The sequence below is a fragment of the Arctopsyche grandis genome, chromosome 7 (assembly GCF_051622035.1).
Source record: "Arctopsyche grandis isolate Sample6627 chromosome 7, ASM5162203v2, whole genome shotgun sequence".
Classification (NCBI taxonomy): Eukaryota; Metazoa; Arthropoda; class Insecta; order Trichoptera; family Hydropsychidae; genus Arctopsyche; species Arctopsyche grandis.
The window spans coordinates 14,306,456-14,321,417 of record NC_135361.1 but is presented as its reverse complement, the minus strand read 5'-3'; the positions used below and the strand labels follow the sequence as shown (position 1 = coordinate 14,321,417).

Here is a 14,962-nt window from a genome sequence, read left to right as displayed (position 1 = left end):
ATACTGTACAATTAAACTATTGAAGCTACATATATAAATTTCAATTTTACTGTGCAATCGTTAGGGTATGTACCAAAATCACTACCTGAATGTATGGTACAATTTTTCAAATAATTACAATATTCAAACAAATAAATAAATTTGCGATAAACTAATTCTATAAGTAACAATTTGTGCCAATAGATTATAATTCTAAATAAACCATTGTTTATTAGTAGAGGGTAAAATTCCGGCTAGAACTGAGTAATTATTCGATTCATACACGCCGCTGGCAAGATCTCAATGGTTATTAAAATCCAAATCGACCGTCTTCTTTTAGAATTTGCCATTATATCAAACTTAATTGTGACGAATCCAATAAAATCACCATCCTCTCCCCGTCTCCATTTCTCTAAAAATTCGACGCTAATTTGTTGATTGTTATTAATATATGTTTACCTATATACATACATACATATGTATATTGTAGAATGCGAGTATTTATGTACAAAGTTCGACCTGCTATGGCACTTATGATAAAAGTGAAACATATTAAAATAATATAAAGCCAACAGCATGACTCAGTGGTTGCGTTGATACTAAGCACCGAGAGGTCAACGGGTTGAATCCCGTGAGTATAATCTTTAATGCTGCTGGTCAGACTTGGATATTTGTGACTCCAAGTCGATTGTTTCCTATCAGAGTTTGCCAATTCATCTGATTTCATTTTTGCAGCGATTCCTCCATCAATTTGGCAAAAACCATCCTACCCACTATCTCACCAGTATTTGAATATGATTTCAAAATTTTATTATCTATAACATAGATGTATTTGTATTATACTTATATGTCTGGTCACAGTAACGCGTTAGAGTATTCTAGAATGTCACTGTGGCTTAAAATGTAAATATATAAAATACACATACACATACACATTATTTAAAACTCAATTTTAAAATATCATAACAACTTTGAATACAGTGTATACAACATACATATATATGTATATACATACATTTTGTAAAGACAAAAACAGTCATGGAACTGACATTCGTAAGCAAGGTACGCATACACATACCAATTATTTATGGAACACCCTTAACATACGTACCTTCGAAAAAAACGAATACTCATACATACATATAAGTACGAAACACAGTGGGATTTCATATTTGTGGACTACCGAGCAATAAATAACGCACAATGTGCGGTGACGAGGACATGCCGGCCATGTTAGCATAGAAAAGCCATTCCCCTTGTCCGCGGTCGAAACGGGACTTCCATATATATGTATGTACCTTCTCTCATTTGTTTAACTAGAATTTCTCATTTATTCATATGGATCCTTTGTGGCGATCTGACCTCCGTTCGAACGGACCCTTTCGAGGGTGGTTATCGCACACCCTCTATAAACTACCCTCTCGCATGTGATGGGCCAGAGTCCGGATAAAGAGGAATTAAAGGACCCGAGGTCCACCCCCTTCACATGACAATTGTATCGCGGCGAACGAGAGCGTGTTCGATCCCGAATTATGACATCTTTATTATACTATTTATTCGCCGAAAATTCGCAAGGATGTAAGGGTGTGTGATAACCCATTTGTTTGCCGTTGAAAGATAATTTTACGTTCGAGCTAAATGCGACCGAAAAGTATCGAATGATTTATTGTCATGATAAAATTTAATTTGCGCAATTTCAACTTGAGCTTTTGTATTTTGAACGTGATTATACCACCAATCCGTAATATTACCACAAGTTTTAAGAATTGTGATTATTTTTTTACAATTAAAACGCAAACTTACAAAACTATTGCAATTTCTCATATTTATATTTACTTTTTTAATGATTAATTTAAAATACTTCGTATCAAAAAATTACATATTGTACATATTTACGTAGGAATGTGTATGAAAGTATATGAAAAATGATATCTACTTGTGAGGATAACATTTTTAGTGCAGACTTTTAATGAACTTATTTACAAATTTATAATATTAATGCGTATAAAGGTTCATTTATATCCGCACAGCTCAAGCTGGCAATTGTACGTAAACAGCAGTACAATAAATATTCTTCAGTACATTCTATATTGACACATTCATATTTTCCGTAATGTGTATACAGACATATTTTTATTTTATTTAATTTTATATAGATATATACCAAGAAAACCTAACAGGTAAACTCCAAAACACCTTCTTGGACAATTACAAACATTGCAGCATTTTTTATTACATAAATCACTGAATTTCGAAATGCTAAAAAACTTTAAATTAACTAATAAATCATTAAATAATCCATAGAGACATCTATGGATTTAGACTTTTACATATAATGTATTACACATACATCAAATTCCGTGTCCGAACACCTCATATTTTCAAAAACTGATTATTTTCAGAAACTTCATATTGTGATAATCAATATTAAGTTCGTCATATTGTCGCTCTGTGATGTACATATATGTAGGTAAGCCGATTTTGCCTTGCACTCATCAAAATCAATTATGATGATACCGAAAACGACCGGTGCTGTATAAGTATGTTCATACTGTGCAGCATACTATACAAAACTAGTCTTTTCCGTGTAGTGCTGTGCCGAGCTGTTGACGTGCAGTGCTGGATAATATTACATTTATTATATAAGCGTCCATATATGTAAGTGAGTCTCGAATACATTCTATGGACTGACTCCAAATACTTATATTATTAATATTATCATATTATTAAATTTCGAAATATATCGCTAATCCTATTTTGTTTTTTCGTGTGTATGAATCATTGTTAACCATCCGCTTTACCCGCATCATCGTTACTCGCACAAATGACCTGCGGCTACAATAAAATTTGGCAATATTTTCCGCGGCCTCGATTTGAATAAATTGAAATAAAAGCGATGGAATTAGCTGAGATAGAAAAATCGGTCAAAATACAATATTACGCAGAGAGCTAAAAAAAAAAGAGAGTAATCTCATCGGACGGGAGAAGCCTTCGGGCCGAGTATCGATTTCGGAATCCCGTTTTCGGAGTTACATAGGTGGGCGGGTTATCTCCAGTAGGTACGTTGCCTACGGAGGAGACTCTAAACCTTTTAAGGCTCTCGTCCCATATTTTTAAAATATCCCGCCCGGGATATTACCATTTTTATTACGTCGCGCAGGACAGAGGACGCGGAGTGTGAGAGTTTTCCGCACAAAAAAATGAAGGAAAACAAAAAAAAACGCACGACCTACTCCCTAATACGAAAATAAACACAAATATCATTTCAATGTTTTTCAGATTATGTTCGCCGATATGAGAAATTTATATCCAGAGAATATGTAAATCCCTTACGAAAAAAATCATACATTGCGCGACGCAGCACCATGCTTTGAGTTGTTGCTTTTTTTTTTGAATCGCGATGTGAAAAGAATATTGACTTTGTTGACGAGAGACCTTTGGGGTAACGACCTCATACGAAATGACAAACTGTGCAAATATTTTTTTTATATTACTATTCCATAAATATCCTTCTATCCGTTGCAAATATACAGTGAAAATCGCATATCCCAAAACTAGCTAACCGCAGTGAAAATGCACACGAACGCTCCACAAAAATATTATACATGTATCACACATTTCACTAAACTGAATAAAACACCTTCTATTAATAATCTTAATCATATGATTAATCTATTCATATATATTGGCTATATGCATTTGAGCAATTGAGTATTTGAATTAATTTTCTTATGCCACTCAAACATGACCTTATGTCTTAATATATAGATACAAATTATTATTTTTCTGAAATAAGTGATTATACAATAAACAATAGGTTTTACTATTCGAGATTTTGGCCATCGGAATTACATATAACCGTATCCCGAGTTGTTTATACCTGCGACCAATGAAAGTATTCAAAGACGTGTCTAATATAATGTATCATTTTATCGTCCGACTTTCCGGTTTGTTTTTGGGGGAGGTAATCTTCGATGGCGTTTATGGGCGAATTTCCCACGAGATTTTTCCAAATTGGCGTTGCGGGTGCACCATGATGAAGGTCGCATCTGTTGACGTAGATCGAATTAAGATCCAGGCAGTTTTTACGACCCGGAGGGACAGAATCGACACCGCAGACATTACTGCGGTCGAGGAAAAACACGGAAAATGGCCCTCGGAACGTCCTCTAATGGCCTCCCGAAAAAATACGAGTGGGCGGACGAAATTTTACATTCGAATTAAGCAGCAACCGTCTTCCGATATTCTATTTTAAGCCGACCCGGTGACTGGTGAAATTTCAACGGTGGATTTCACCAATTTGATTAGAGACTGATTAAAAAACAACCAAAGTATTTTAGATAAGATTTGTGAGGAAGTTGTACCAAAAGTACATACATACATACATATGTAGTTCTATGAATACAAATGTTTAAAAAATTGTAAATTCTCAATAAAACATGTATTCTTGAAAATGCTATTTAAATTTCTAAAGTGAATTTTCAAATAATTTTTATATACATATAATACATACGTTAACTTGTATATCACGAAAATGAGAAAACAATATTGAGACAACCATTGTGACTAGTGAGTTGAATTGAAGGACCAAAATGAGGAAAATCTTGAAACACAATCTATTCTTACAATATCTAATCTTTGTCTTACATTGTTCTTATTATTATTAATCCTGAGATCAATCAATTGAAGCAAATTATTCTTATTTATTTCGGCAAACTGTATCGACAATATTCGGTATTGCTTATTCCAAATAATTAATCATGATCAAAGCTCCTTGCAACCCCAATTCTCTTTTTAGAAAATAAATCAAAAGAAAATTTGTAAAATACATATGTACACATATATACCAGGGAGACTTAACAGGTAAGTCCCAATTTGCCTTCTTGATTAATTACAAACATATACAATTTTTAGAATAATTTTAACAGAGCAACATAGAGACATCTATGAATACATTTTTGATAAACTTATGTACATTTCGGAACATTTTTTTTTAATGTAAATCCTCAAATTTTGAGATGCCGAAAAACTCAAAAATTTGCGAGACATTTACGAATAAATTTGGAGCATTTTTTATACGAATCAGTGAAATTCGAGATGCTGAAAACTTGAAAATTGCAAGAAATGGGAAAATCAGATAAATTGGCAAACTCTGATAGGAAACGATCGTCACAAACCAACGTCTGCCCAGCAGCAACCAGCGGAACTCAAACCCGTGACCACTATGTTCGAAGGTATAGATGCTAACCACTAGTCGACGCTGCTGTTTAATGTAAACAATGAAATTAATCTTTTCAAATTTCTTAAAAATCTTTAAAAAATTCAATGTGTTGATTTTCAATCATTTTTATAATAAATCTTGCAAATACGTTTTATCGCTGGAAAAATGTTCCAATTTATAATCGAAATATTTCAAAATATATCAATAAAACAAAAATACCCATTATATACATGTGCGCATATATGCATATAAAATCCTTCAATCAAACACAAACCAAACCAAGAACGACAAGGCTATTGGGCTACACATTGTCATGATATATTGGAGGATTTTTAGGGTAAATTAAACAGCACACGGTGGTTGTTGCCGACACGATTACACACCTGGCACATGACATGAAAATTTCTAGTTTACAATTCAGAGCCCACCTGACCATCCCGATGTGACGCTCGATTGGTCAAAGAGTTTTCATCGACGCAACGGTCGAATCACCGTTGCGTCCGCATTCGTCCTCAAAACCCCCCATTCGTTTCCCATAATTTAGCGAGGTCCATTTAACCCTTTTTCTCTCCCCCTCATGCTCGGCTGGACCCTCCCCAATCCGAAGAGCCGCTAAACGAGAATTAAATTGTTAATCATTCGCGTGCAAGCTTTTCCGGATAACGAGGCATAAAGTCCCGATTCCCGTTAACGCGGCGACATAATACCCAGTATACGTAATTACTGATTGACAAATAGCAGACCTAACTCTTGTTTATATCCAATTGTGTGTGCTTTGGAATCGATCGTTTAGTGAACTTTTATCGAATGGGGTACTAGATACACGTGTACGAGAAATTACGGTGTGCATTATGTTAAAAAATGTAAACACAGTTTTTTCCTCTTCTCGGTGAATTTCCTAAAGTTAAAGACGTGCCGAAACTTTTTCCTCTCTTACCGAAACTCCTTGAAACGGACCCGAAAAGAAAAGGGAAAAACTTTTGCGATTTTTCACATGATTGGTCTAATGTCTATATGAAATATATAAAGTTTTGTTTGAGTTTTTAGACATTGCTTGTGAAGGCTCTTAACGGACCGAATTTTAAACGTACCGAAAAAGTTACATTAGATTTATCTGAGATGATGACTTCATATTGCGTATAAATACGTATTATAGAAAACGTATATATATATATATATATATATATATATATATATATATATATATATATATATATATATATATATATATATATATATATATATATATATAAAATTGTCATCAACACCAACATCATTGAAAATCCTAGTGCTTAAATAAAGATATATATATATATATATTTTTTTTTTAAATCATTTTAATCAAGCGAAAATAATAAAAAATAAATAAATTGAAAACGTTTTCAGGTGTATGTAGCTCTGTGCCCTATGGTCATGCTCGTTTTTATAAGGAACATGTCAGTATAACAATAGAACATGTCAGATATACGCGGCAACATATGTATATATAGATATATATATATATATATATATATATATATATATATATATATATATATATGTATATATATATATATATATATATATATATATATATATATATATATATACATATATACATACGTACATATAATACGTGCACGCATACATATTTGCGTGACATATATTATTATATCATATATAATAATATATGATATTTATCAACTATTTATAATTAACACTCTTATTTAAACTACGCATTGAAATAACTATGCATATTAATTTTACAGAATTATCCGAAAATTATAAAACTAGTTAACTAACGGTTTGTTTTGACAGTCAAACTAAGCTAATGTGTGCTAATGTAAACTAATGTGGTGATAGTTATATGCTAATTTTGATAGCAATGAAAATTTAGAAAATATATTTTATATTGAAAAGTACGATTAATTTCCATCTCCTATAGCTAGCAAGCATTATTTATCTTTCTACGTGTGTGATTTTCATTTGAATTAGACGATTATTTACAATTAACCTTTTCGACCCAAAAATTATCCAAATTTCAGCGAAAGCATGCTGCTTTAGCTTTATTTGCTTTTGGAAAAATTTTATCCACAATAAAAAAAATCATAATTGAGATTCATATGTATATGTACATATATACATGCATTTGAACCTATATTTTTATTCCACTTATTCATCATAATAAATTTTGGTCGATTCAAATGATGTTTTCCATTCCACGTTGACAATAAACATTCACAAGAACATACCTATATATGTATAAATTTATAACCTATCAAGAGAATAATCAAACACTCATTCGAACAACAATCAATTCATATTAGAAAAATATATACATATATGTATAACCAATACCAATCCAACATCGATAAGCCAAATAGTACAATCACAATCACTACAATTTATCAACCGATTACGCACACAATGCCTACCCACGCACAGCCATCATATAAAAACACGAAGTTCCAGCTATAATATTTCACTATTGTGTACATCATTCCAAAAATTAAAGATTATCGGAATATCAAACATAACAAAACGCTACATATTGCTACACCGACTTATTAGCACCGATTTACACCGGAACCATTGAAACTTTGCCGAAATGTTCTAACGCGAGCGTGCGTCGAGGAAAATTCGAGAACAATCGAGTGAAACTCGTTTAAACGTAATTATTAATACGACCGGAACAAACGACACACACACACACACACACACACACACTTGCTGGTCTGCACGCGCAGCCTCATGAGATATGTATTAAAGCTTTCTTCCACGAGGTAAAATACACCCCTCGAATTCATCGACCAAATATAACCTAAAGGGTCAAAACACACTCGTTTAGATACATTTTAATTTGAAACATTAACACTCTTTGTCGTGTGAAAAACGACGACAAAAAATAAGCAGCTCAAAGTTATGTGTAGCTACATATTTTTGAATTGAAAATTTAGTTATCCATAGTTTATTAGCTATAGAGACAAAATGTTTGATAATGATTGTATGAATTTTAAATGCGCATATAAACTTCACGCTTCTCTCGAAGTGATTTTCCTCGTGAAACCAATTAAACTATGTCCGATAAAACTTTGACCGTTGCATTTAGCACTCTCTTAACTCGTCTTATCCTTCTCGGGTCGGATTTCTAACGACTCGACCTCTCTTCAACATAAGGTAATTTTCTATACCGGCTCTGGAATATGAGCCCATGGGATCTTCAGCCTTTTCTCGGTAAATTTCTTGAATTGACCCTTTCAAGCCTTTTTGAGATGCCTCACTAGCTATTTCTCTTTTGACACAGCCGACAAAACTTTCCTAAAAGACTGGTATACATATGAGTCTCATGTATACCACTCATCCGTAGAATAAATAGCCACTAATCATAACCAGTTTAGTTGAGACCTCTCAATGAATAAGGTTAACGTATCGATACCTATTGTATTTCTATGTATCGATTTTCTTGGACACCTCCCAACCATTTTTCACTCATCCGTAAAGTAAACCCAAAACCAGCTTTATCGAACATAAATTATAAAATGGAACTTAAGTCGAGAGTTCAAGCACCTTTATTTGAAATAATCAGAATTCACACCAAACTTACACTTGTACATATACTTGCATCTACATACATACATATTCAAGTAGATAATAAATTCCGTACTAAGTCAAAGTTACAATTCTGATCACCGTGTAAGCGAAAGGCTTCGCGCGAGAACTTTGCCGTACAGATTGACTTAATTTACAGTAAATGCTTCAAAAACGTACTCAGACAGCTGCCTTCTTCCTGCCTTTTGTTGTCTCTTCTCACCATTTTCGCAATAATAAGTGTATAAAGCTTGGGCGTATTCTCGCCCCTCGTGTGTGCGTACCCTTGTTCATTTCGTACTCGGAAAACGCGTAACTTTCATCATATACCCGAAAACCCGCTAACAAATACCCGTAAATAATATTTTATTATACATCACACTATTAAACAACACATGAAACATTCCGTACGAAAAATCGAACCTTCACATTTATGAATTTGAAGTTTCGCCGAAGGAAAGAAATCAAGTCGTATCGAATTATCTACTTGCGGGAAAAAGACGATGAAAATCGACGCAAAAGAAAAATCTCGATAACGGTATTTAATTGCCGAAAGTTTTGAAAAAGTTTCGCACTTACCTCGAAAAACTTTTGCCAAATGAATCAGTCGCGGAAATATTAAGAAAGATTTTCCTTTTCAAATGAAAAATAAAATAAGCGTGGAAAAGGAATAAAAAAGATATCACCACAATCTCATTCGTATTACATTTTCTCAATGTCTCAACTTTAAGCACTCTACAATCAAATTTAATTTTTTTTTTTAATCGTTTATAAATTCATACACACGCTCATCATACACAGTATAAAGCAGACACGTCGGCTTAATTCAGAATTATCCCCGAGCACGATTTATCTTCGAGTGTGAGATATTGTTAAAACTAATATTGTGCAGAAATTTGAAATATTGTTTCAGGACTATACAACAATGTATTACAATGGAACAATGAACCCCATATCATACGATTTATGAATATAAGTACATATATATGTACATAGTATAAATTTATTTGCATGTATTTAGAGCCTTAAAGATGAGTTTGGGACGTAAATTTGTGGGATCGTAACGTGACCCGGCTAAATATAATATTAATCATTTACGAGATTTTGCCGGTAGACCCATTCAAAATAAACACGTGCTTTCATTATAAATTCGATGGCCGTTCATTTAAGATCTGACCCTACACACAACACAATACAAAGCGAATATTACAAATTTTATTGTTTTAATTCAAAATTAAGCCAACGGTGAATTTGTGTGCACTAAAAATTTCAGCTATCCCCAAGCCCGCATTTCTAACTTTCCCAACGCAGCGACCCTTTCCTTTATTTTCATACAATTTATGTTAGGATGTCCTACACAATTTACTATACATATGTATATGTACCTACATATGTATATTTACATTATACACTGATTCTTTTTTTGTATACAGCTGAAAAAGCCATTGTGATTTTTAAATCATTATTAAATAGTCTAATATATATAAAAAAAAAACTGATATTTCTGAAAAGTTCAAACCAAAAATTAAACAGACAAGTACCTTGATGAATATAATATATAGTTAATTGTAAAAATAATTATATGATAAATACTCAAAAGAACTTGAAATGCATTGAATTTACCTTTTTTCCTATTAAAAATGACATACATACATATATGTACATGTACCCCCTGGACATATACCCCGCGGACCCATACCCCGGTCAAAAACCCCCTGGTCATTTTCCCCCCGTGCAAAAAACCCCCCATGGAAAAAACTTCCCGTGCAAATAACCCCCGCCATGGATAAACAATATTTAAAAATAGTAATAATTTGATTAAGATTTTTTTCTTATTAAGTAAAGTAATAAATAAGAATAAATTAAGTGTGGTAGAGCATATTTAATTTAAATTTTTATTCAATATTTAATTTATATACAATATTTAATTTCAATTTATTGTTGTAAATAGAATAAATTTAAATTTAAAATACTTTCAGTCATCAGTTGGCGTTTGCGTTCTGTGGTATTGAACGTAAAGTTTAATAAAAGTATTGTCTGTACTTCTGAATTTGTATTTTTATGTGATTGATTTTTTATAATTGATTTTTGATTATTTATAAAGCATCCGATATATGTATGTATTATATCTTAAATAAATTTGTATTGATATTGATACTGACTTTTTATTAAAGATACTATCAATTTTTATAAAATATTTTTATCCTTGGTACAATTTTATTATTTGCACGGGGGATTAATGACCAGGGGGGTTTTGACCGGGGGTATATGTCCGGGTGGTATGTGTCCAGGAGGTAAATGTCCTAGAACCATACATATATACATAGCTGATTTTAAAAGCCACAAAACATAACAAACAGTTAATAAAAACACTAAAAAGTCATACTCGTACATTACATACCTATGTATGTATGTATATACATACATACATATACATATAAACTTATGTATAGAATTACATCCAAGTTATAATACTATTGAAAACTAGTTGTTTTACCCAGCTTCGGCCAGTATTTGTTATATAAACAGCTTAAACATGGCGAATCTAATAGTAAATATTTTTTTTTTATTAAATTTATTTGAATCGCAAAAAAATAATATTCAACCAATCGAATTGTCATAGAAACTGACTTGTCTTCAATTCCTAACCAAAAATACTCACAAACTAACAAAGTCTCTTTCGAAATTATATATTAGATTTTGACCCCAACTTGGGCAAAAATTTTAATTTGATAGTATTAGCATACTACACTGTGTAGTGTAGTAAATGCAATACGAACAAATTATGAAAACATTACAGATATACAGTTTTAAATCCACTTTAATTAAGGTCAAGATTCAAAGAAAATCAGACCTGCTGTTAATACCAATTTAAATAATCATATTTCCCATGATGCCGAACGACACCTATGGTACATAAATTATACCATAGGTGTATTATTATATTCAAATAGTGCTGCAAATCATATTCAAATAGTGGTGACATAGTGGATAGGATGGTTTTGCCAAATTGTTGAGGAAGCGTTTTAACAATGAAATATTTATAAAATATTTTAAATATTTATAATAAATGAAATATTATAAATTGGCAAACTTCAATTCGATTTGGAGTCAAAAATATCCAGAAATGGCCAGCAGTACTCCACAAATACTTCCCAATAAACTTTTTTCCATCGAGAATATACCAGGATGTGAACCTGCGAACCTCTCGATGCACTAACGCAACTAATGGTGCTAAAATTCTGGCTAAAAAAATTAAAAAGCACCACAAGTACCTTACCTGTCAGACACACATTAACATTAAATAAAAACACATACAGTACAGGTCTGTTACTGAGAGTTGGCGCGTTTTCGTACTCACACAGAAACGCGCGAAAGGGACAGAGCGTCTTTTTATTATTGAATGCAGTGTGACAGCATGCTAAATGTAAACATTGAATGTTCGCACCAACTTTCGGTAACAGACCTATATATGTAGTATATGAATATAATGAAATATCAATTAAAGCATGAGTCACGACAATAGTAAATTACCTTTTATTTTAGATATACAAATTAATAATTACATTTTAAAAAAACTAAATAAAAATACTTGAATGTAGTCGGTCTCCGTCACGAGCCCGAATGTGAAACGCCCGAAAACGCAAATATTGGAAGGCAAAGATCGAAAATCGAAAGATCTTAAGTCGAAAGATCAAAAAAAAAGGGTGCATTGTAAACGGTACATACTCACTTCATTTGCGCGAGCAGGATACAACAGGAAAAAGAGGAACAGGCTTTTCCTCCCGTATTAATGTGCGCGCGCAGAATACGGGACGCACAGGAAATGTTTAAATGAAAAATGACGAAAAACTGTTCCATGAGATGAATGCATCCTTTCTGCGATCTGATCCACTGTTAATTGTGGCTCTGACTCCCCAAGATTTTTAAGAAATCGTTATCAAAATTAACCTTACGTCCTGAACGGGATTCATCATAAATACTGCTTTTTCCAACTTTAAAATTTTTAAACCATTTCTGGTAAGTCCTTACACTGATAGTATTTTCACCATATATGTACACTATTGATTTTAATCGTTGCAGATCTGGCAGATTCGCCACACGAAAATAAAAAGTATAAAACAGCACTTTATACTAACGATATTCATTTTTATGGGTACTAACATGCGTCCAATGTTTACGAAAATTGGTGACAGACTGACTAATACATTAGTCAAGCGATGACAAATTTCGACAGGTTCGAAATCTTTTTGGTTTAGTAATGAGTGATCGCGAATCTCGTGCTTGTTGAAAATGCGCACGAACTTATGGACTAACCTGATATATATAATATGTACATATGTATGTAAACTAAAAAATCAAAACAACAGCATGAAAAGTAAAATAAAAATAGACTCACCAGAACATAGACAGCGAACGGCATGACGACAACAGCGACCAGCAGATCGGCGAGCGCCAAGCTGACGATGAAGTAATTGGTGACGGTCTGCAAAGTCCTCTCTCTGTACACACTGAGGATGACCAGCACGTTGCCGAACAACGTCAGGAACGGAAAGAGCACTAGTATCAAAGCCCAATAGTTGTACTCGACGGCCGTCTTAGCCCCACCGAGCCCGTCACAATTGGAACCGTTGACGAGCGAACCGTTCAAGCTGCAGTTGGCGAACTCGAAAATGTCACTCCTGACGGAGAGCGTCGAATTCTCCCCGAACGTCAGATTGGTATTGAAGTTGTTGTAAAAGTAGTCGCTGAAGTCCTCGACGAGCATCAGAAAACCGTTCTTCGACTCGTTGACGGACGAAGACGACGACGTCGAATTGGACGCTGCGAAAAACGAGCCGTTGTCGTACGAGTTTGTGTACTGAAAGTACCTGTTGTCGACCACCGAAGTGTCCACGGTCGGGGTCGTGGACTTTGTAGTCGTGTCTACGGCCGCGTGCCATGTGGAATTGGACACGTGGTAGTTTGCGGAGGGGCGGTGGACCACTTCCGGTCTGGTCGTCACTCTGGTCCCCCGGGGGTAGTCAACCATGTCTGGTTTGTGTCGATGGGCCGAGTGAGTCACGGGATTCGTCTCCTGTGGGAGCATCGTCGTAGACGAGGTGTTGTTGTACGACAGCATCTCGCAATTTGGACACGTGCTCACGTCACGTGAAACTGCTGCTCGTCCTGTTGTCGCACGTGAACGTTCATAGTTTCGTTTTCTCGCATCGTCTGTGGACAACGTTAAATATATATATTTAATAATATTATACATATACCTACATAAATTTTTATACGCATAAAATTATAATGACTGTTTTTTTTTATTTTATAATAATTGCGATATGGTTCAATAGTACTGCATGTGGCAAAAATAACCGCTTAAAATGCCGCACTGTGATAGATAGCGAGTGACCACTTCTTTCTCCAAATATACTGAATGAAGCGTTTTCAAATTTTATGTATTCCTCATTAAAACTTTTATGATTCTAATTATTTCATTATGAAATAAAAACATTGATCAATATCAAAATAAATAATTATATATATATATATATATATATATATATATATATATATATATATAAAGTCATTGTCCACAGGTACACCACTATGGCAATTCGTCCATAGGTACACCACTCTCCCCTATGTATATATATATATATATATATATATATATATATATATATATATATATATATATATATATATATATATATATATATATATATATTTATAATATTTCATTCGATTTCGATCTAAATTAACAAAAAAAATAGCATAAACTTCCTGGTTCTCTACCAGTAGAGAGGTCTTGGGCTCAAATACCGCCCCGGAACCGAAAAGATTTTCCAATTTGCTGCTGGCAAGATATGAATGTTTATTTAATCCAAATCGGCTGTCTCCGAATAAAGTTTGCCAATGCACCTACCCTAAATGCTGTGATGGTTTTTATAAAATTTCCATCCTCTCTCTTCTTCGCAAATTCGACTAACTGAATTTGCTAATTGTTGCAAGTTTGCATGCAGTTTATTATAAAAATATATGTATAATGAATTTACGAAATGTGAGTGTGAATGTACACAGTTAGCTATAGTATCGATTTAAGGTAACCCGCTAAGGCACTAACTATAAAATAAAATGTAAAATAAAAATTAGCATAATATAAGTAATGATATTAATGATAAATGTTTTCATTTTGTCCGTCAGAAA

The 14,962-nt window shown here is 33.3% G+C and overlaps 1 protein-coding gene across 1 annotated transcript in view; it reads right to left on the bottom strand.

Moving 5' to 3' along the window:
* The window catches only part of LOC143914068 (dopamine D2-like receptor), a 281,762-nt gene extending 267,787 nt beyond the window's left edge, over positions 1–13,975 (bottom strand). The window contains exon 1 of the mRNA XM_077434158.1: positions 13,167–13,975. Coding sequence (XP_077290284.1) covers positions 13,167–13,889 — 723 coding nt within the window. The 5' untranslated portion in view covers positions 13,890–13,975. The remainder of the gene's footprint in view (positions 1–13,166) is intronic.
* Positions 13,976–14,962: the final 987 nt, after the last annotated feature.